The following is a 20,661-nucleotide window of genomic DNA, read 5'->3' as shown; positions in this document are numbered from 1 at the left end:
CCTCACTCCGCGCGCCGGTTCCAGCGGTGTTTGGGAACCATGGCTGCCGCCAACCCGTGGGACTCAGCGTCCGCGCCGAGTGCAGCTGGGTTACTGCTCAACCACTTGGTGGCTTCGGGGATAGTCACTGAGGTACGTGGGCGGGGGGTGGGGGGGGGCGCTGCGATGGTGTCATCAGGGTGGCGACAGAATTCCGCTGTGAGGTGGTGGTCGTGAATGACCACTCAGCGGGCGGCCTGCGCCCTTGGAGACGGCGGCGGTGACCGTTCTCCCGTGGGTCCTCTGAGTGTGTGGGACCGAGTGGATGGTGTTCCCCGTCCTCTGTGTTTTGAGTGCCTGCAGGTATGAAACAGCGCCCTGCTTTTTTTTTTTTTTTTCCTTGCAGTTGTCCAACCACCTCTCGAACAGTGGTTCTCAACCTTCCTAATACCGCGACCCTTTTATGGTTCCTCGTGTTGTGGTGGCTCAGCAGCCATAAAACCATTTCGTTCCTGCTTCACAACTGTAAACTTGGCTGCTGTTAGGAATCGTGATGTAAACACCCGTGTTTTCCGACGTTCTTTGGCGACCCCCTGACTGTGAAAGTGTCATTGGACACCTCTCCCTAAAGGGGTCTCGAGCCACAGGTTGTAGACTGTAGAGCGGGGGCCAGTGAGAAAGAAATACTGCCAGGTACTTAAAACAAGCATTTCCGACAACGTCTCTTGATGGGAATTATTGAAGCGTACTTGGAGCAGGAGGTCCTGAGTACAGAAGAACTCTTGTGGAGACTTTTAGGGGGAACATCTCATCTCTTAAAGATGTGTGTTGTGTGTGTATGTGCTGTTGCACTGTGAAGATTTTGAGGTGAGAATGAAGATTAGCCCAAGAAGTGACTTTTAGACATGTACACAGGACAAGAAGGAAGACAGAAAAGAGAGAAATTGAACATGTGAAGGAATAGTAGAAGATGACAGAGGGGAATGTGGAGTGAGAAATCAAGGACATTAAGTTTGAAGGAGGGAAACTTACAAAAAGGAAGTTGAGGGAAGTTAGTTAATTCATCTGTAGAAATTAGCAATGCATACTTAATGGAAGGTTTTCTTTTTTTATGCATGGAAGAGTTGTTAGAGACTTCTTGTTGCAGGGTATTTGATCTCGTTGTGATCCCCGAGATTGTGAACTGTAAAAAAACTGTCTTTTGTTTGTTGTGGTTGAGCCCTAACACACGCCTTTATTTTAGAGCTTTCTGTACATGAGATTTAAAAAAGTTAACCCTAGGTCAAGAGAAGGAGCAAGTAACCAGTTGACAGGGATTAGCAGAAAGGAGGGACTCTGAGAGAAGAGTATTTAAGACAGTGTGGAGAAGAAGGGCACTTTAGCTCTATAGCTCTTGGGGTTTTAGCTGTTGGGTTTTTCCTTCTGGGCTGTCAGCTGAGCTAGTAAGCTTTTAGCTTTGGGCTTTTGGCTTTTTTCATCTGGGACATGAGTTGAATAGGAAGATCGGCTGGGTTCTCTCTCTGCCCTCTGAGATAGTAGGTTAACCACACACACCCCACCCCCGCATCTGGCTCCTGAGTCTTCATTGGTAAAATAAAATGGTTAGGACTTTTAGGATCTTTCTTTCTTTCTTTCTTTCTTTCTTTCTTTCTTTCTTTCTTTCTTTCTTTCTTTCAACAACAACTTCTGATATATCCTAAAGTATTTAAGAAACCAAGACAGCCAGATATGGTGACACAAGATTTGTAATCTAAACACTTGGAAGCTGGAAGCAGGAAGATTGCTTAGAGTTCAAGGCTAGCTTAGGATACAGAGTGAGGAGACCCTGTCTCTATTAAACAAACAAACAAAACACCTAAAAAGACCAAGAAATTCACCCAATGTCACTTAGCAAGTTGGCAGAATTAGATCCCAGAACCCTCTCTTTTTTGACATATCATCTTTTAAAATGAATTGTGAGCAGTCAGGTATGGTGGTGTACTCCTGTAATCCCAGAGTGACGGACCATCAAGGGCTACGTAGCAAAACTCTGTCCCTAAATAAATAGTGGTAAAATAATGAGGGTTAACTGTGGTAAGATTGTGTTGTGAAGGATTCTGGACTTTTCTTGAAGACCCAGCATTGCTTTGAGTGTTTCATATGGTCATGGCAAACTAGCTTTCACAGGCACTGCCACAGTACTCTTCAGTTGAATCCTTTCTTACTTCTCCCTATGTTTTCTTTCTACAACATTGCATAGTATTCTTGCTTTGCATTGTGCATTGTCAGAAAACTATTGTATTATTTCATTGCTTAATACATTTGAGACTCAGTGTCCCTCTAGAAGGTGTTGATAGAGGATACAAGTTCCTAAACCATAGAAGAAAGATCCCCATAGATGAACTCAGACATTGTAAAATGGTGGGTCTTTAGATACCTTTTTGGGTGGTGTGGTTTTATGGTTTTCTTTCTGTTGTCAGGTAACACACATCAGCCAGTTTTATGTTTTTGTTTTTTTGAAAAAGGATTTCAGCTGTGTAGCCCTGACCTCCTGGAAGTAGCTCTGTAGACCAGGCTAGCCTCAAACTCACAAAGATCTGCCTTCTTATGCCTTCTTAGTACTGGGATTAAAGGTGTGTGTGCAACCAAGCCCTACTAAAGCCCTGGATTTGATCTGAAACACCACATAAAACAGATACTGTGACTTAGGAGGTGGTTCAATCAATAGAGCACCTATCAAACAATCAAGAAGGCCTGAATTTAGATTCCCAGCACGCACATAAAGCATAGTAGAATGGCATGTGTCCTAGAGTTAGTACACATGAGACTCAGTGAGAGGCAAGAGACAGTTTGAGCTTGCTGGAAAGCCAGTCTAGCCCAGTCTGGCCAATATGTTACTAGTATGTTGCCATCTGGGCTAGAAATATTTAGGTTCCTGTCCTCTTATCTAAAGAATTGAAAGCAACTTTATTCTGAGTAAAGCAGTAACACAGAATATAGAAGGATACAGTGTCAAGGTTGACAGCAGGCCACTACAAGGGCCCCAGGTTACAACCTGGGCCCTAAAGAAAGAGTTGGTTACTTAGGGGCACGGTTTCAGTGGTTCTCTACTTTTTAAAATTTTTTTTTAGACACGTTTATTTTATATGTATGAATATTTTGCCTGCTTGTATGTATTTGCACCATGTGCATGCCTGTTGCCCATGGAGGTCGGAAGAAGACGTTGGATCCCCTGGAACTGGAGTAAACCACCATGTGGTTTCTGAGAATTGAACCTGCAAGAACAACCAATTAACTCTGAGCCATCTTTTCAGTGCTGACTCTCTACTTTGATTGATGGATTAGGTCAAACATTTTTTTTTTCTAGTGTCCATGACCCTTCCCATAGCGTCTGATTTTAATCATATACATGATGGTTTATGGCCTCCATAGATTCATGTAGTTGAATACCTGGTGTTGGTAGAAGGATTTCACCTGTTTGGGAAAGATTAGAAAATGTGGCCTTTGTGGAGGAGCTTTATCATTGAGTATGGGCTTTGAGGTTTCAAAAGCCCATACCATTCCTAGTTATCTCTCTGCCTCATGCTTGCATCTCAAGATGTAAGCTCTCAGCTACTACTCTAGAGCTATTTCTGCCTGCTGCTATTCTCTTTGCCATGATGCTCATAGACTCTAACTCTATAGAACTATGAGCCCTGTATTAAACACTTATGGAAGTCAGGTGATTAATGGAGTTTTGGCTGATGTCCAACTCACAGTTAGATCCCATGATTCCCCAAACTCATTCTGTAGTTATTTCCCCAGGACCAGAATGTATATTTGGGGTAGAGATACTTAAAACTTGGCAGAATTCCCATATTGGTTTCCTGATCTGTGGAGTGAGGAAGCCATTGTAGTTGCCTCTTCCTAGATTTGGCTCTACCAGGAAAAATAGTGAATCAAAGAGTGTTACTTGGGTGGAATATACAAATTAGTGCCACAATCGAGGACTTGAAAGATGCAGGGTGGTTGTTCCACCACATCTTTAACTGTCCTGTCATGCTGCTGGGGAAGACAGATGGATCATGGAGAATGACACTTGACCACCAAAATTTTAATTCAGCTGGGACGCGGTGGCACATGCCTCGATGAGGATAACTTCACTAAGCCAGTAAGAATCTGGGGCTCTCAAACCCCGCATTGTTATCCAGCTCTCCTCAGCAACAGAGAAGGCTTCGGGCAAATTTTAGCTGGTTAACACCATGGTGGACAGGCTTGCTGTAAGTTGCACCCTTAGAAACTGTGTTTGCGGCCACCACGGCAGACATGAATCCTGTAAATAACAGAACCTTGCTTGGCCTTGTATCTTTCTTGCCTTAGCAGGCCGAGTGGGGCGGGGAGCCCTGTGCAGTGCGACAGCTCGCCGTATCGCCAGCATCGGACCCTCAGAAGAAAGCGCATCACATGGGACTGCTTCCTCCATAGCTCCTGATATATTTGTACACACCCATGCTGGCTCATGTGATGGCTGCTGCCAGAGGAAAGGCCGCAGATGCCTTTAATCCCAGCACACTTACAACACACACACACACACACACACACTCCCTCTCCTCTATCTATCTATCTATCTATCTATCTATCTATCTATCTATCTATCTATCTAATCTACCTACCTACCTACCTACCTACCTCCCTACCTACCTCTGTCTTGTGCACACACACAAACCTAGTTTTATGCTGTATGCTGAGGAAGTGGAGGTATGATGATCAGAAGTTCAAGGACATCTTTGACCATAATAAAGCAAGCTCAAGGCTAGCTTTGGCTACATGAGACCTCATCAAAATAAAATAAAACAGAAGATATGCATTTTCTGTTTTAATTTGTTCTTTGTGTTAGGCACAGTTTTGGACATAATGTTATTTTTAGTACCTTGTGTATGTTATTCTAGTATGCACACTTTTTGTAACATGCTATGCTTTCCCTGTTCATTTACCAATAGGAGATGATAGATATATCTAAGAAAATGGCTCCTTGCTTTGAGAACTTTTCAAGATTACAGCAGATCTCAGATATTCAAACTGAAATTTACCAGGTAAATTATGAACGTTCCACTTCTACTTCTCTATTTTAAAAAGTATGTGGTATGCTGGGGTATTGTTCAGAGAAAATGTGGGTGCTTAGCATACTAGAGGACCTGGGTTTGATGCCCACAAAATATTAATTGGTTTGAATATTTTTCTTTTACAATTAAATCAGTGCCAAGTGCATGGCTGGTAGGTGCTTGGTATAGTGGTTAATTGTAGTAACAGGAAGGCAAGATACCAAAATGAAAAGCTCCAGTGACTTCCCTGGCTTTTGTATAAACCATCCTTCCATCCCATTTAAGGAATATATATATGTACCATGTTTCTGTGGGATCTCCATTTTTATTAGTGTTTTAAGCTTATAACTTTAGGACACTTTCTGAGTGAGCTAAAGTTTCCTTTTGTTCCTCAAGTAGAACAACCTGGAAATTGAACTTCTGCAGCTAGATAAAGATACAGCAGATCTTATTCATCCTTCTTATTTAGGTAAGTTTACTTAAGAGAATAGTTACTAGGATTTCAGCTTGCTCTTGAATTACACCAGTATATAAATACCAGGCAGCAGAATTCTAATGACATAATCTTTCTCAGGTATTGTCCCATAATTAACATGTTTTCAGAGTTTTTTGTTTGTTTTGTTTTTTAGGTGAGGTTTTACTACGTAGCCCTGTCTAGGCAGTTGACCTGACTAGTGAAAATAACATAAGAAAGTAACCAAGTTGGCTCCTCTGTTAATGTTTTTTTTTTTTTTTTTCTGTTGTCACAACAAAATATCTGAGGCTGGATAATGTACAAGGAAAAAAATTATTTCCTCACACTTCTGGAGGCTTCAAGGCACATGTTTGCTCAGCGGTGGTGGGGTCCTCATAGTAGATGCCATTCTAGCACTGGAACAGGACAAGATCCAGAGTGGCTTACGGATCCATCTCACTCTTATAATATACGTTCCAAGAGAACTAACCAGTAATCAGAACTGGGCAGAACTAAGTTTTTTTGTTTATGTTTTTTTGAAGCTCAAGCCAGTAAAGTTTAAGAAGTAGAATAGTGGCCTGGAGAGACGGCTTATTGGCTAAGAGCACTGGCTGCTTTTCCAGCAACCAACATGTCTCTAACACCAAGCTCAAAGAATCCATGTCCATGGGCACCAGGCATGAACATAGGATACACAGACATGCAGGCAAAGAACCCATACACGTAAAAATAAAATTTTAGAAAAGTATAAAAAATAGCACTCTGCAGCAAGAAGGGTTTTTTTTTTTTTTTAAATTTTGTTTTGAGACAGGGTCTCACTTGAAGTTCTGGCTGGCCTGAAACTTACTATGTAGACCAGGCTGGCCTTAAACCTCTGAGATCCACCTACCTCCTTAATATTTCAATTAAAGTCATGTGCTGCCACACCCAGCAGAAAGTGGTCTTGAAAATGAGTTGAACTAACTTTTCTATGAGGGCATTGGCCTCGCTGACATAATTGCTCCCCGTTCCTCTTCAAAGCCCTACACCACCTCCCAGAGCCACCGCACTAAAGACTCAGCTCTCAGCACCGATTGTTCCCAAACCATAGTAGCTTCAAAAGACAAGAGATCACTATTTAATTTTCTTGAGTGGTCTGTAAAAATAGCTGGAGTTGATAGAGTGCTTGTTTAGCATACTAGAGGCTCTGAATTTAACCCTAGCACTCCATAAATACCTTTACTCCTAGCACTGGGTGGGTAGAGGCAGGCGCTGAGAAGTTCAGAGTCATCCTTGACTACATAATGAGTTTGATGCCAGATTGGAATACAGGAAACTGTCTCAAAAACAAACCAAACAGAGTTAGAAAGATATCTCAACAGGTAAAGGCCCCTGCCACCAACCCTGAGAACCTGAATGTAGTCCCCAGGCCACCCACATGACACAGGTGCCGCAGCGTGGGTGCATGCAGCCACTCCCACAGACCAACAGTAAAAAATGCAACAAAACAGACAGGGCCAGTTAGGTGGTTCAGTGGGTAAAAACCCTTGTGGGTAAAAGCATTTTCTGCTCAGCCTGATGGCCTGAGTTCAAATCCTGGGACCCACGGAGTAAAAGGAGAGAACTGACCAAAAAGTGTTCTCTGACTTCCACATGAACACTGTGACATATGCTTATACATATGTACACAGAATTAATAATTTTTAATTGTTTTTACACAAATATTGGGGGGGGAAGGAAAAAGTAGTTCAGTGTTAGAGTGCTTATTTAACATGTATAAGGCCCTAGGTTCAGTCCCTACATACTGCAAAAAAAAGCTAAAAAGAATAAGTTTCCTGAGGAAAAAAATTCTGAAAAAAATTTTTGAGGAAAAAAAAAGTTGGGAATGTCTTACAGTTACATAAGAGAGTGTTTTTTGGAATAAAATTTTAAGAATAAAAGATCATGGATGTGCTAGATGGCTAAGCATGTAAAGGCACTTGCCATCAAGCCTGATGCCTTAGTTTAGTTCCTCAGATCTACATGGACGTAAGGAACTAACTCCTGAAAGTTGTTTTTTTTTTTTTTTTTTTTTTTTTGAAAATAAAGGTCATCTGTTTACAATCTACTCTCGGATAGGTCCTTTTGAAAACAAAAGGCCATATGGATGGGAGTGAGGAAACGACATGTTAAAATTGGTTACTGTTATATGATTATCATATGAAAATAGACCCTGGATTTAAAAACCAAATAAGAAGTAGATTTGAAAAACACAGCAAAGAATTTAATGCTGGAGTTTGGTTATTAGTAAAAAAAATGAAGCTAAAATCGATGTTACTAAAGAAGCAAAAGTAAGAAAGAAGTTTACAGAGCTTGTGGGATGAATTTATTTGATTTATGTGTTTATTATATGCCTTGGAGTAAGGAACTCTTTTTCTTAGAGTAGGTCTAAATCCTAAACTCAAGTGATCCTTTTGTCTCAGCCTGAGGAGTGCTGAGACTAGGAGTATTTGCCACTATATCTCGCCTTAGATTAATGCTGACTTTAGTTGTTTTTACTTTATTTTTTGAGTAAGGGTATTTTGCCTGTATATGTGTGTGTGCACTGCATGTGTGCAGTGCCCACAGGCGACAGAAGTAGGCATAGGATTCTCTGGAACTAGAATTACAGATGGTTGTGAGCTGCCAGGGAGGGTCCTTTGGAAGAGCAACAAGTGGCCTTAACCACTGAGCCATCTCTGCAGTCTCCAGGGAGGAAATTCTTAACAATTCTAAAACATACTTGTCCTGTTGCTAACTATGGTTGCCATCTCTGGTTTATTGTAGTTGAAAAGTGTGATGCTCTGCAAAGCATGAATAACCATCTGGAAGCAGTGCTCAGAGAGAAGCAGGCCATCAGGCAAAGACTGCTGAGATCCACATGTGAGAAGAACTTGCCATTGGAAGCCGTTTATCACAGGTTAGACCAAGAGGCGGAAATGGAGAATTCTGTGTGTCTTGTAAGGGAGCTTTTGTTTAGACTGGAGGTAACTTGTAGCATAGTTCACAAAACAATGTATTATTGGTTGTATTTATTAACATTACTACTATTGATGCATTAAACTGGAAAGTGGCCTTTTTTTGTAAATAATTATAACTGGTAAAACAAAAGGGCCAAACCATACATGGTGGTGCACACCTGTAATCCCAGCAGTCGGGGAGGCAGGGGCAGACAGATCTCTGTGAGTTCAAGGCCAGCCTGGTCTACAAATCGAGTCCAGAACAGCCAAGGCTACACAGAGAAACCCTGTCTTGAAAAACAAAAAAATAAACAATAATAACAAAAAAAACAAAATGAAAGGGCCAACCTAGTTTACAGAGTGAGTTCCAGGACTACATGGAGAAACCCTGTCTCAAAACAAAACAAAACAGGACTTTGTTTTGCCAGTTGTGTTCTGGGAATTATAAATTATGACTATTAGACCCTAACATGCAGCATGGTGGGTAAATTTATTATATGTAGACTTTTCTATGAAGTAGTTTTATTATTGCCTAAAAAAATCTGTTGGTATTTAACAAAGATAAAACATTAAGAAAAGCAAAAACTGAAGCTAGGTGTGGTGGCGCATGCCTTTGATCCCAGCACTGGAGAGGCGGAGGCAGGTGGATTTCTATGAGTTTGAAGCCAGCCTGATCTACAGAGTTTCAGTGCAGGCAGCCAGGGCTACATATCGAGACCCTGTCTTAGAAAGACAGTGAGGGTAACAACAAAACCTGGACACAGCTTTATGGTTTTGTTTTGTTTTTTTGTTTTGTTTTGTTTTGTTTTTTTTGAAGTAGGGTTTTTATATGTAGACTGGCCTCAAACTTCCTGTGTAGATAGACTTTGTTTTTACCTCTACTGATAATATATCTCAAAGTGATTTTAAAAACAAAACAAGGAACAACAACAACAAAAAGATGAGCTGGGTAATAATTTTGAAGATTTACCAATGCAGATTCAAAAAAAGTATATGGTAATTTTCAGTGTATTTTCCCCTGGTGTCTTCTCTGTTATCTGAACCAAGTGGTAAGTGGTTTTATGTGAGATGGTTATTACTAAACAGGTTTTTTTCTTCCTCTTCCTTCTTCTCCTTTCTTTCTCCTTTTTGAAAAAGGGCTTAATATGTAGTCCTGGCTGGCCTAAAACTCACTATGTAGACCAAGCTGGTCTCAAAAGTCACAGAGATCCTTCTGCCTCTGCCTTCCAAGTCATGGGAATAAAGACATGTTCCACACACCCAGTTCCATTGCGTTATATTTCAGTTATGAATAATTTGCCTTTCCATTTTTATTTTTACTTTTTGGCCCTTTTGAGGGTTTCACTGTCTAAACCTGGCTGTTCTAGAACTTGATCTGTAGACTAGGCTGTCCTCGAACTCACAGATATCTGTCTGCCTTTGCCTCCTGAGCACTGGGATTAAAGGTGTGTACCATGATGCCTTGCTCATTGTATTTTTTGTTTGGATGACAACCTAAGTTTTGTCTTAAGTAAAAGAAGAGCATGTTTTTAACCAGTGATAATTCTGTTAAAAAGTTAATGATACTCATTAGATTTGCTTATTTCAAATGAACAGTCCTAATTAAATGAAAAGAAACAAAACAACTAAAGAAAAGTTAACTTTTTTCTCTTTGTATTACTTTTCTTTTCTACCACTGTCACAGAACACCTTACAGAAGCAACTTAGCTGGGGAGAGGCTTGTTTTGGCTCACAGGTTAGAGGTAGTACATCCAACATGATAGGGAAGGCGCTGTGGCTGGGGCACCTCCATCCATGGGGGGGCTTGTAGCATGGCTTGTGCACATCTCAATGCGTCAGGACTTAGAGAACACCTTCAAGTTGCTCTGCATCTACCAAGTCGTCCCTGTGCCCCAAAGCTCCAGTAAGTCACAAAACAGCACTTCCTGACAGGGACCAACTGTTCAAACACGGAGCCTATGGGATAAATTTATGCTCCAACCATAACACTTTCTTTCAGATATATGGTAAATTTGTTGGAATTGGCTGTGAGTTTCATTGAGAAATTGGAAACCCATCTTGAAACAATTAAGAATATCCCTCATTTGGGTGCAAACCTAAAGAATATGGTGAGTATTATTAATACAGCTACTCTTCATTCTTACACTAGAATCTCAACTGTGTGACCTTCCCATTTCACATTTTGGTTTCAGTTTTATTTTTGTAGATAGTCTCATGTAGCTCCAGCTAGCCTCAGCTCCTAAATTAACTATCAAAGCAGTGTATTTCATCATGACCTTCTCATATGGATATACAACCACCCTTTGTCCTCGTGCGTTTTCCTCTGCTGCTGTTGTCTCTCATCTCCTCCATTCAGCTCTTCTTGGCCCTCTTGCTTCCTCCAGATAGTGCCTCCTTTTGTTTTCATGTCACAGGTATTCTATTACTCTTTTTACTCTCTCTTAATATCTCTTCCTGTCCTTTGTCTCCCTTTTACTTTTATGACACCCCCCCTACATACACACAATTCAAATATACGTATGAGACAAGATTTACCATGTTCTTAAGTTGACTTATTTCACTCTGAGTTAGTCATTATTAAAATCATGACACATAAAAGAAAAACATTTTCTTCACCAGGCCTGGTGAAAAAACTCTAGCCCTGGGATGCCTGAAGAAAATTGTTATGAAGTTTAGGGTTAACCTGCACTATGTAGTGAGTTCCAGACTATCTTAAACTACAAACTGAGATTCTGGCTTAAAACAAAAATAAACATGTTTGTTTGTTTATTGGTTTTTTTCAAGTCATGGTTTCTCTATGTAATAGCCCTGGCTATCCTGAACCTACATTGTAGATCAGGCTGGCCTTGAACTCACAGAGATCCTGCTGCTTCTAACTCCCAGGTGCTGGGATTAAAGTCATGTGCTACCACCATCTGTCAAGAAGCATTTTTTTTTTTTAATATTACTTTAAGGCTGGTGAGATGGCTAAGCAGTTAAGAGCACTGGCTGCTGTTCCAGAGGACCTGGATTCAATACCCAGCTCCCACATGGCAACACACAACTGTGTGTAATTCCTGTTCCAGGGGACTCAACACTCTCACACAGACATACATGTAGTCAGAACACCAATGTACATAAAATAAAAATAAATAAGTATTAAAATATATATATTGCTGTAGCATCATTTCCATTTGTACTCTCTTCCCGTCTCGTTCTCTTCTTCTCGACCACCCCATGTTCTTACTGTATAGCCTAGGCTGACTTCAAACTCATTGTCTTTTTTCTTCTGCCTTCCAAGTGCTGGGGTTTTAGACATGTGCCACCATACCTAGCAAGATAGATACTTCTTACTTCATAGGATTGTGTTTGTGTAAGTATACAATAAAATTACTAGGATTTGCTAGCTGTTGATCACAGCAAGACTTTCAGTACAGGGACCTGGGAACAGGACAGGACATAGAAAGACTTTAGAAAGTTTTCAGAATTAGTTTGAAGAATCAGTAAAATTTGAACTTGTATCAGAAAGACTAATGTGGCCAAAGCAATAGTGTGGGGAATGTTTTGAACAGAGAGCACACATAGCTTAAGGGAAAGCAGTTTCCACTGCATAAGGTACAATGTTTTGCTAAGAAACGCTTTGAAAAAAAGACTAAGGAATTTATTATAGCCAGGTGGTGGTGCTGTGCACATTAATGTCAGCACTTGGGAGGCAGAGGCAGGCGGACCTCTCTGAGTTCAAGGCCAGCCTAGTGTACAGTCAAGTTCCAAGACAGCTATAGCTGTCACACACGGAGAAACCCTGTCTCAAAAACAAACAACAGAAAAGAAAAAGATTTATTTAGGCAGGTTCTTACTATGTAGGACAGGCTGATCTTGAATTCACTATATGGCTCAGACAGGCCTTGAACTCACTGATTCAGTCTCCCAGTAGACAAACTTTAGAGTTTAGTCTCTGAATACTGGAGAACAATTGCATTTTTTTGTTGGTAAGTGGGGGTTGTAGTTTTCATGGTGTGTGTGTGTGTGTACACACATGTATACATGTGTACACAGGTGAATACAGGTACCTGAGGTGTCAGATTCCTTAGGGCTAGAGTTACAGCTGTTGTGAGCCAGCTGACATGGGTGTTGGGAACCAAATTCAGGTCCTTTGAAAGAGCAGGAAGCATTCTTAACCTTTGAATCATCTCTCTAGCCCCTTGGTTTTCATTTCTGTTTTAATTTTACATGTATGGATGAATGCTTTGCTGCATGTATGTCTGTGTGCCATGTATGTGTCTGGTGCTCTCAGAGCCCAGAAAAGGTATCAAATCCTCTGGAGCTGGAGTTACAGACAGTTGTGAGCTGCTATGTGGTTGCTGGGAATCAAATCTAGGTTCTCTAGAAGAGCAGCCAGGGTGCTCTTAACAGCTAAGCCATCACTCCAGTCCACTTTCAGTTTTTGAGGAAGGATACAGAGGAGTGAGTTGGTTAGAACTATGCTTTACTCGTGGAGAAAATATTGATAGACTAGATTGAGAGGACCATTACCATCTGGAGTATTCATCTCCAGCACCAGAAGAAAACAAAACTGTAGAATTGCAGACTTCAATCTCCCTACACCTTTAGAATCAGTTTAAGACAAGTTTGGTGACATACACATGCCTGTAGGGGATGATGAAGTAGGAGAATTACCACGAATTCCAGACTAGCCAGGTATAGTGAGAAAGCCTGAGGTTATTTGTATAGAGTTCAGATTGATAGTAAGTAAGTGACCTCACAGACAGAAGATATGTAAGGTTGGGTTGGGGGCAGAGACAGAGTTATAAAGGAATTTTTGCAGTAAGGGACTAGAAAAAGATCAGATACTAATTTTTATCTTTGACGTATCTATTTCTGACATAATGATAATAAGTTTTTTCTTTTCTTTTTTTGTAAATTTTATTTTCTTTTTTTAATTTCAAATGTTACAGAGCAAGGCTTTAGCCAAGATGGATATTTTGGTGAACAAGACAGAAGAACTGGCAGAGAATATACTCCAGTGGCGAGAACAACAAAAGGAAATTTCCCTGTGTATCCCTAAGATACTAGCTGAAGAAAATTATCTTCATGAACTTGAAATAGTGCCTCCTTTATCTTCTGTTTCTAAAGCTCACACCCAAACTGTTAATGACAAGTGATTGCCATCTTTACTCTTGCTTAATTACAGGTAGTTAAAGAAGTCTGTTTCTAGGTTAGTACGACAGGGATATTGATAGTGTTTGTTGCTAGCAGCACTGAAAGAGCCCTCTTTATATTGGAGGGCCAGAGAGCTACCTCAGCAGGGAAAAGCTCCTGCTTCAAGCCTGACAGCCTGAATTCAGTCCGTGGGATCCCATATCAGAAGGGGATCACTGACTCCCACAGGTACGCCTCTGACATGTGTCATCATGTGCATGTGCTTACACACAAAAATAAATAAATGAAACATGTAGAGAGTAATAAGAGAAGGGAACTGGGGAACATTGGAGTCCCAGAATTTCAGGTTAATTAGAATCAAACTGACCTTTTTTTTTTCTTCACATATTTTCACTCTTCAGTGGAGCTAAAAATGATCAAATATATGTATGATAATTTATTATAAGTGAGTTGAACATTCTTTAGACAGAAAATTTTGTATTATATCTTTTTAAAACATTTCTGAATTTGAGAGTTCCTGAATCTGAAAATGTCTGTGGTGATCATTTCTGTGAGATTGCAGAGTAGCTACACAGCAGGCCTGTTACCCTGTGAAGGCTTGATAAGGTGGTGGTTCCCGGCTGGCATACCTAGGAGGATGTGAAGCGGTTGGTGTGACCTGGCTGTGACCCACTGGTTTGTGTGGGACACCTGCTTTCTTTCTGAGAGTCTAGAGTGTTGGTACATACCAAGCAGAAAGTCCTTTGCTACTGGTCCCTGGCAAAATTCCAGAGCACCACATCCCTAACAGTTTTGTTGGAGAACATTTCACAAATGTCACAGTTTATCTGCTGTACTAAGTCACAGCTGTGAGTGTGAGGACACGTAGAAGATCGATTAACCTGCTTGTATTCTTAGGATCGCCTGGGAAACGTGTTGTGGGTGTGTGCTGCTAGACGTAGGACAGGCAAGGAAAAAAGATGAGAGGAAAAAGGGAGCTCTTGTGCTAAAAAATTCAGAACTTTTTGTTTTGATACTTATATGTAGCCAAGACAGAACTTGAACTCATTATGTAGCCCAGGCTGTGATCTCAAACACAGGATTTTTCCTTGCCTCAGCCTCCTGAGTACTGGAATCACAGACATGTGCCATCATATCTGTCTAACGTTTAGAGGTTTGTAATGGAAAATACTGATATACTTTACCTACTTAGAGTTTTTCTTAATATAGAGACTAGTGGGCTGGAGAGATGGTTCAGTGGTTAGGAGCACTGATTGCTTTTCCTAAAGACCCAGGTTTAATTCCCAGCACCCACATGCCAGCTCACAACTAGCTGTAACTCCAGGATCTGAAACCTTCAGACATACATCCAGGCAAAACATTAATGCGGTAAATAAATAAATAAGTAAATTAATAAACCTAAAAATAAAAGAGAGACTAGTATACTTTAAAGTATGCCCTTAAGATTACATTCTGTGTTGTGGGAGTTTATCATACCTGTTCATCACGCTCTTAAAACAAGACTTCACTTGACAGATGATAGATAGTAAATGTTCACAAGGAAGCAAGAGCCTTACCTTCCACTCTGCCCTGAAAAGGGCCCTGTTAAAACAACAGATCATTGTTTTAAGTCTACAGCTTTTTACAAATGTGCCATAGAAGAGTGGTGCTGAAATTTTGACCATTACCTAGAAACTCAGAAAAAATCTTCATTTGTGTTTCACCTCAAATCTTTTAACATCTAGTCATTTTCTTTGAATGATTTCTTGTGTACTTACATGTAAACTTTGATTATACTAATGTTATTAATACATTCCTTATGATTTTGTATTTTTTCCATGAATGCCTCAAAATGTAAAAATAAACTAATTTCAACTAAATGTGGCTCCAATAAGAATCTCAAGTAACAAAAAGAAAATACTCTTAGCTTGACATATATAACATAAAAGCATCCACGCTATCCAATTCACAAAAGCTTAAGGTACGTTAAGCCTAAATTATAGCATAAAGAGAAATCTTTGTACTAGTGTGGTCAGTAAGTGCTGATTTGTGTGTGAGAGCAAGAAATGGAGTGAGTCAGTCTATAGAAGATAGAGTTACTTAGGAAAGTGAGAGACAGGTCACATATAGCCTGGGGGCCCTGGGATTTGCTGACCCTTACTAATGTTGGGATAAAAAGTGTGTGCCACCACACCCACTTTCTGCCATCCTGGGGCTCGAATAATGGCTTTGTGAATGTTAGGCAAAGTTGAGCTATGTCCCTACCCTTGAGTGAAATAATTTAGGAAATTGTAATGTTCCAATTATGTCACACTCTATAGCCTGAAGATAGAAATATTTCAGCAACAGTTTTCATTGCAAATCAGCATGAAGAGAACCTATCCAGGAACCTGGGTTTCCAAATGAGTCTAGTGCAAACCAGCCGTCTAATACGTTACTCTTGGTGCTTTCAAAGGGGCAAGAAAAAGGAACCTTCATGACTTATTGCTGAAGTGGCATCCTGACTGGTCTCTCTGGGTTTCTACTCTCCTCATGTCTCAGAATAAGCCTTTAAAGGTATAAATCAGGGCCCTTCTCAGCCAGTAAAGGCTTGTGCCACCAAACCTGCAGACCTGAATTTGATACCCAGTACCCACATGACTGCCAACTTGCCATCTATTGCTAAAATTCCTTCTCAGAGGGCAACATAAACAATGTCTATCCGTCCTTCTAAGGTCCCAACAACAGAGCATGAGTTCACCAAAGTTCACTGTGGGGCTGATGAGCTTATTGGGCCTCCTTGCAGAGCATGGATAAGGAGTAACTTAAAGGATTGTGGGTACTCTTCTTCCCCCAAAGCAGTCTTTACCAGCAGGGGTGGTGGCTTTGTTTTTGTTGTTTTTTTATAGCTGCATAGCTAGAAGACACCCCTCTTTCTCCCTCTCCCAGAGTGGCAGCACAACCAGGTGGCATTCCCATGAACTTCCAAGGATGTGAACAGTCAAGAATCCCAGCTGGGAAGAGCTGATCTCCCAAAGATGGTGGTTAATTTAAAAATCAAGTATGACATTCTTGACTTCTACTCACATTCTATGGCAAACACACACACAAATATAAAACAATTTGAAAATAAAAACATAAAAATCCAGTTGGGTATGGTGGAGCATGCCTGTAATCCCAGCGCTCAGGGAGGCAGAGGCAGGCAAATCTCTGTGGGTTCAAGGACAGCCTGGTCCAAAGGAAATACAGGACAGTCAGGGCTACACAGAGAAAACCTGACTCGAAACAACCACAAAATGAAGACAAGAGAAACCATATAAATTAGCTAATTGTACTCTTCTCCAAAACTTTTCCATGGTTTCCCAGTTCACTGAATAAAATCCAGAGACTACTGCGGCCTCATGTTAATGTCATGATCCTGGCTCTGTATCTTCATCTATCCCAACTAAAGCTGTCTGCATACACAGGGCCTTATATTGACCTGTTCCCTCTGTCTAACCTTTCACACAACAGCATGGCTTTGTTTGTTGTTTATTGATACCAGGTCTTACTATGCAGTCCAGGCTAGCATGGAACTCAAAATTCTCCTGCCTCGACTGAAGCAGGACTCTGATTACAGACCAGCCTTGATGTCATGATCCTGTTCTCTGTGCAACTTTGTTCTTTTTTTTTTAACGTACTCTTAAATTTTAATTTACTGTACATTTAAAACTTTTTTTTTTTTTTTTGAGACAAGGTTTCTCTGTTTAACAGTCCTAGCTGTCCTGGACTTGCTTTGTAGACCGGGCTGACCTCAAACTCAGTCATCTGCCTCCCTGAGTGCTGGGATGAAAGGTGTGTGCCACCACACCTAGCTACATTTAAATTTTTTAAAAAACTGTTTTACCCATTACTGTACTTGACCAGCTCTATAAGGTCAGGAGTTTCACCAGGCTGATGCATTCTGATTGCTTAGACAATGCCTGCTTAATAGAGGCTTACTTAGAAAATACTACGAAATAACCAGCCTTAATGTCCTCAGCCTTAATGTCCTCAAATATATTGGAATGTCACTGCTATCAGTGACTGCTTTCTTTAAGAGTCTATATAAAATAGTAACTTGCTCACCCTGGTGGTGAAGGGGTTTTGGTTCCTTCGTCTTCCAGCTGGGCTTGAGGCTTTAAGGTTTAAACAGCTATTTCTTATTTGAATAAACCAATTCTGGTCAGAAAGCATTTGCTCTGTACTGTAGGTACTGCGCGGGCGGCAGTCAAGTCTCAAGGCAATAGAGAGAAACTTGCCAGTAAGTTAGAAACAAAACAAAACAAAAAAAAAAAAAAAGAAAAAGAATTATTCCTCATTGAAAAGTCCTTAAAACTACAAAACCATTGGTTTTGCACGTTTCATTGTTTTGAGATAGGATTTCACGCTGCACCCCAAGCTGACCTCAAACTACAATGTATGACCCAGGCTGACCTTGAACTAACAATAATAATATTCCGGCCCTAATTAGCCTCCACGATAGGCTCCACTTCACTTTGACCCAAAATTTAGCCTCAGTTTTGACCTATCAGACCAATATATAAATATATATTGTATATTTATTTATATACATAAATATATATTTATATACATAAATTAATATATATATTTACTTCATGAACTTTCGAGTATTAACCAAAAACGTAGAACAAAAGAGGTGCTACGGCACGCCTGGGGGCGTCTGAGGAGGTTGCGATGGGCGGAGCGAGACTAGGTGGCCGGGCCCTCCCCCCCACCCCCGTCTCAGAATTGGCGGGTGCTCGGCATGCCCCGCCCTTGTCGGGCTGTGCCTACGCTTGGGCGGGTCGTCTAGGGCGGTGAGTGTGGTGAAACGAGACGAGGAGGCCCATCCCACCTGTCTCGGGATTGGCCGAGGCTCGGCGGGCCCCGCCCCCGTCGGAAGTGCTGCTCCTGCTTGGGTGGGAGAGTTCGGGGAACTGAGAGGGTGGAGCGAGGCGAGGAGGCCCATCCCACCTGTCTCGGGATTGGCAGAGGCTCGGCGGGCCCCGCCCCCGTCGGAAGTGCTGCTCCTGCTTGGGTGGGCGCGTTCGGGGAACTGAGAGGGTGGAGCGAGGCGAGGAGGCCCATCCCACCTGTCTCGGGATTGGCCGAGGCTCGGCGGGCCCCGCCCCCTCGGGCGAGGCTGGCCCTGCAGCCTGGAGGAGCGCGGGGCGGGCGGGCCAGTCTGTGGCTGTTGCTGTGCCTGTGACTGGGTCTGTTCGCTGGATGCCGGCCAGGGATGCTTCCTCTGGACCGCCGTGTGGGTCTTGGGTTGTGGCGGAGGGATGGCGAACGTGCGGGTGGCCGTGAGGGTCCGGCCTCTCAGCAAGCGGTGAGTGTGGCAGGAGGGGGCGCCTGAAGCGTCAAGTGAACAGAGGGGCGCGAGATCCCTGTCTTCCTTGCGGTGGACTGGAGCGAAGGAAAAAAATAAGACACACAGTGCCCCGAGGGCTCAGGGGCCTGAAGGCCTGAAGGGTCAGGGCATCGCGTCCTAGGAGACAGCAGTTCCTGTGGCTCCAGGGGTCGCTGCCTTGTGTGCACGTCCATGGTGTCCGGCTAACGGGAGTTTTAGGGACCCTGGCTGAGGCTTGGTGTTCTAATTAGTAGGGCCTTTCTCACGCAGCATGACGTGAGGTGCACAGGGATGGGCGTCCCCACTCCTCTTAGTATCCCGGGAGTACCCAAGTGAGGACTGGAGTGTGTGTGTTCAAATATACACACTCTGAGGACGTAGGAAAAAGAATCGTCAGGATATGGGAGGGAAATTGAGGTCCAGATAGACTGTTTTCATCCTGTGTTTAACAGCTGACATGATTTAAGAACGGAACTGTGACAGAGGGGAAGTTACTCCAAATGTCTATTCCTGGCGCCCTCAGTGCCTGTGGCTGATTCTGCACCTCTCGACCTTTGAGGCAGCCAGAGTGTAGCAGTGTATTTCATCCTCTTTTCCACTCACTTCACCTGGGAAATCAGAGAAGGCTTTGTGCAAGAGTTGCTGTCTGACTGTTTTGAATGATCTTTGAGTTTTCTGACAGATAAAGGGAAGTATAAGGATTGGAAGGGGACGAGGGTAGGGGCTACAGCTGAGATACAAAGTGAATAGATTGTAATAAATAAAAAGTTATATTAAAAAGGGGGGGAGTGTAGAGCTCTCTGAAGTAAGAACAGGAAGGGAAAAGCAAAGTTAGGCTGTTGGTGTGTAGGTGGAAGCCTTGGACACCTGCTTGGATAGAAGCAGGAGAGTGATCGGTGATAAAATTGGCAGAGTGTGGTTCTAGAACAGTTGACATATATTGGAATTGGTAGCTTATTTTCAAATGTCCGGTACACAAGCTGACTTGGTAAATGGAGACAGAGGTCAAAAAAGGCATCGTCTCTTATGACAAAAATGGTACCATGTGGAGTTAGGCTTGTCCTTGTAGAGGCCATTTGCTTGGAAAAGTTTTGACAGAATGACAACAGTGGGACAGGGGAACACAGAAGAAGAGTGTGCCCCAAAGTGCTGCGTTTTGGTTGGCAGATGGTTTTTAAACATCTAGCTTTGAATGGGGTGATTCAGGGCTGGGGGCTTTCTGGGAGCAGCTGCTATCCAGGAGAGAGTAGCTGCTGGTAGATGTCTTTCTTTCCAAGCTGTTTTTAGGGTTCTCAGGATAGCAGCACTCTTGACTTTTTATCCTTGGAAACCAGGACTTTCAAATAGCATGGATTAGATTAAGAAACGATGTCGAAATGCCTTTGTTATGTGTAGTGATTGCTAAGCATAACATATCTCATCCAACAAAAACGAAGAACAATCAGGAAACTTACTTTTAGCTCCAGTGAGGAGGCTGGCGGGAGAGTGATCGATCGTCAAGCCTCCTGATCTCCAGGTATGAGCAGATTTTTAGCAGCCTGCAGATTCACAACCACAGATTCAGAGGTAGTTATGTAAGCATTCAGTGTGATCTCAGCTAAGAAATCTAGACCAGACGTTCCCCAATTCCCACAGAATTCTGCAATGAATTCTGTTCATTGAAGCTGGTTTGCATGTGGAGAATCTGCTGATTATGTAGCCTGTTCCAACTTTCAAGTAAGTCATCAGCTTAAGCTTACA

General features: G+C 42.0%; 2 protein-coding genes across 9 annotated transcripts in view; both read left to right on the top strand.

The window, feature by feature from the left end:
* The first annotated feature begins 3 nt into the window (after positions 1–3).
* On the top strand, positions 4–15,448 carry Haus2 (HAUS augmin like complex subunit 2). Of its 5 annotated transcripts, XM_060371860.1 has the most exons (7): positions 182–342; positions 4,938–5,030; positions 5,439–5,508; positions 8,278–8,410; positions 10,450–10,558; positions 11,731–11,802; positions 13,385–13,532. In XM_060371860.1, the coding sequence occupies exons 1-6, from the start codon at positions 217–219 to the stop codon at positions 11,770–11,772; spliced, it is 573 nt and encodes a 190-aa protein (XP_060227843.1). In that variant the 5' UTR covers positions 182–216; the 3' UTR covers positions 11,773–11,802; positions 13,385–13,532. The 5 variants fall into 5 exon arrangements, with proteins under 5 accessions (XP_021495052.1, XP_021495055.1, XP_060227843.1 ...); XM_021639377.2 differs by lacking the exons at positions 182–342; positions 11,731–11,802 and adding an exon at positions 4–132 and having other exon boundaries at positions 13,385–15,448; XM_021639380.2 differs by lacking the exons at positions 182–342; positions 11,731–11,802 and adding an exon at positions 86–132 and having other exon boundaries at positions 5,436–5,508; positions 13,385–15,448.
* Positions 15,449–18,723: 3,275 nt separating this feature from the next.
* Positions 18,724–20,661, top strand: part of Stard9 (StAR related lipid transfer domain containing 9) — an 89,055-nt gene continuing 87,117 nt past the window's right edge. For all 4 annotated transcript variants that reach the window (XM_060372007.1, XM_021639363.2, XM_060372006.1 and 1 more), the window contains exon 1: positions 18,724–18,900. In XM_060372007.1, coding sequence (XP_060227990.1) covers positions 18,854–18,900 — 47 coding nt within the window. In that variant the 5' untranslated portion in view covers positions 18,724–18,853. The remainder of the gene's footprint in view (positions 18,901–20,661) is intronic.

Source organism: Meriones unguiculatus, chromosome 18, assembly GCF_030254825.1.
Source record: "Meriones unguiculatus strain TT.TT164.6M chromosome 18, Bangor_MerUng_6.1, whole genome shotgun sequence".
In the NCBI taxonomy this organism is placed as follows: domain Eukaryota; kingdom Metazoa; phylum Chordata; class Mammalia; order Rodentia; family Muridae; genus Meriones; species Meriones unguiculatus.
This window is presented reverse-complemented; position numbering and strand designations above follow the sequence as displayed.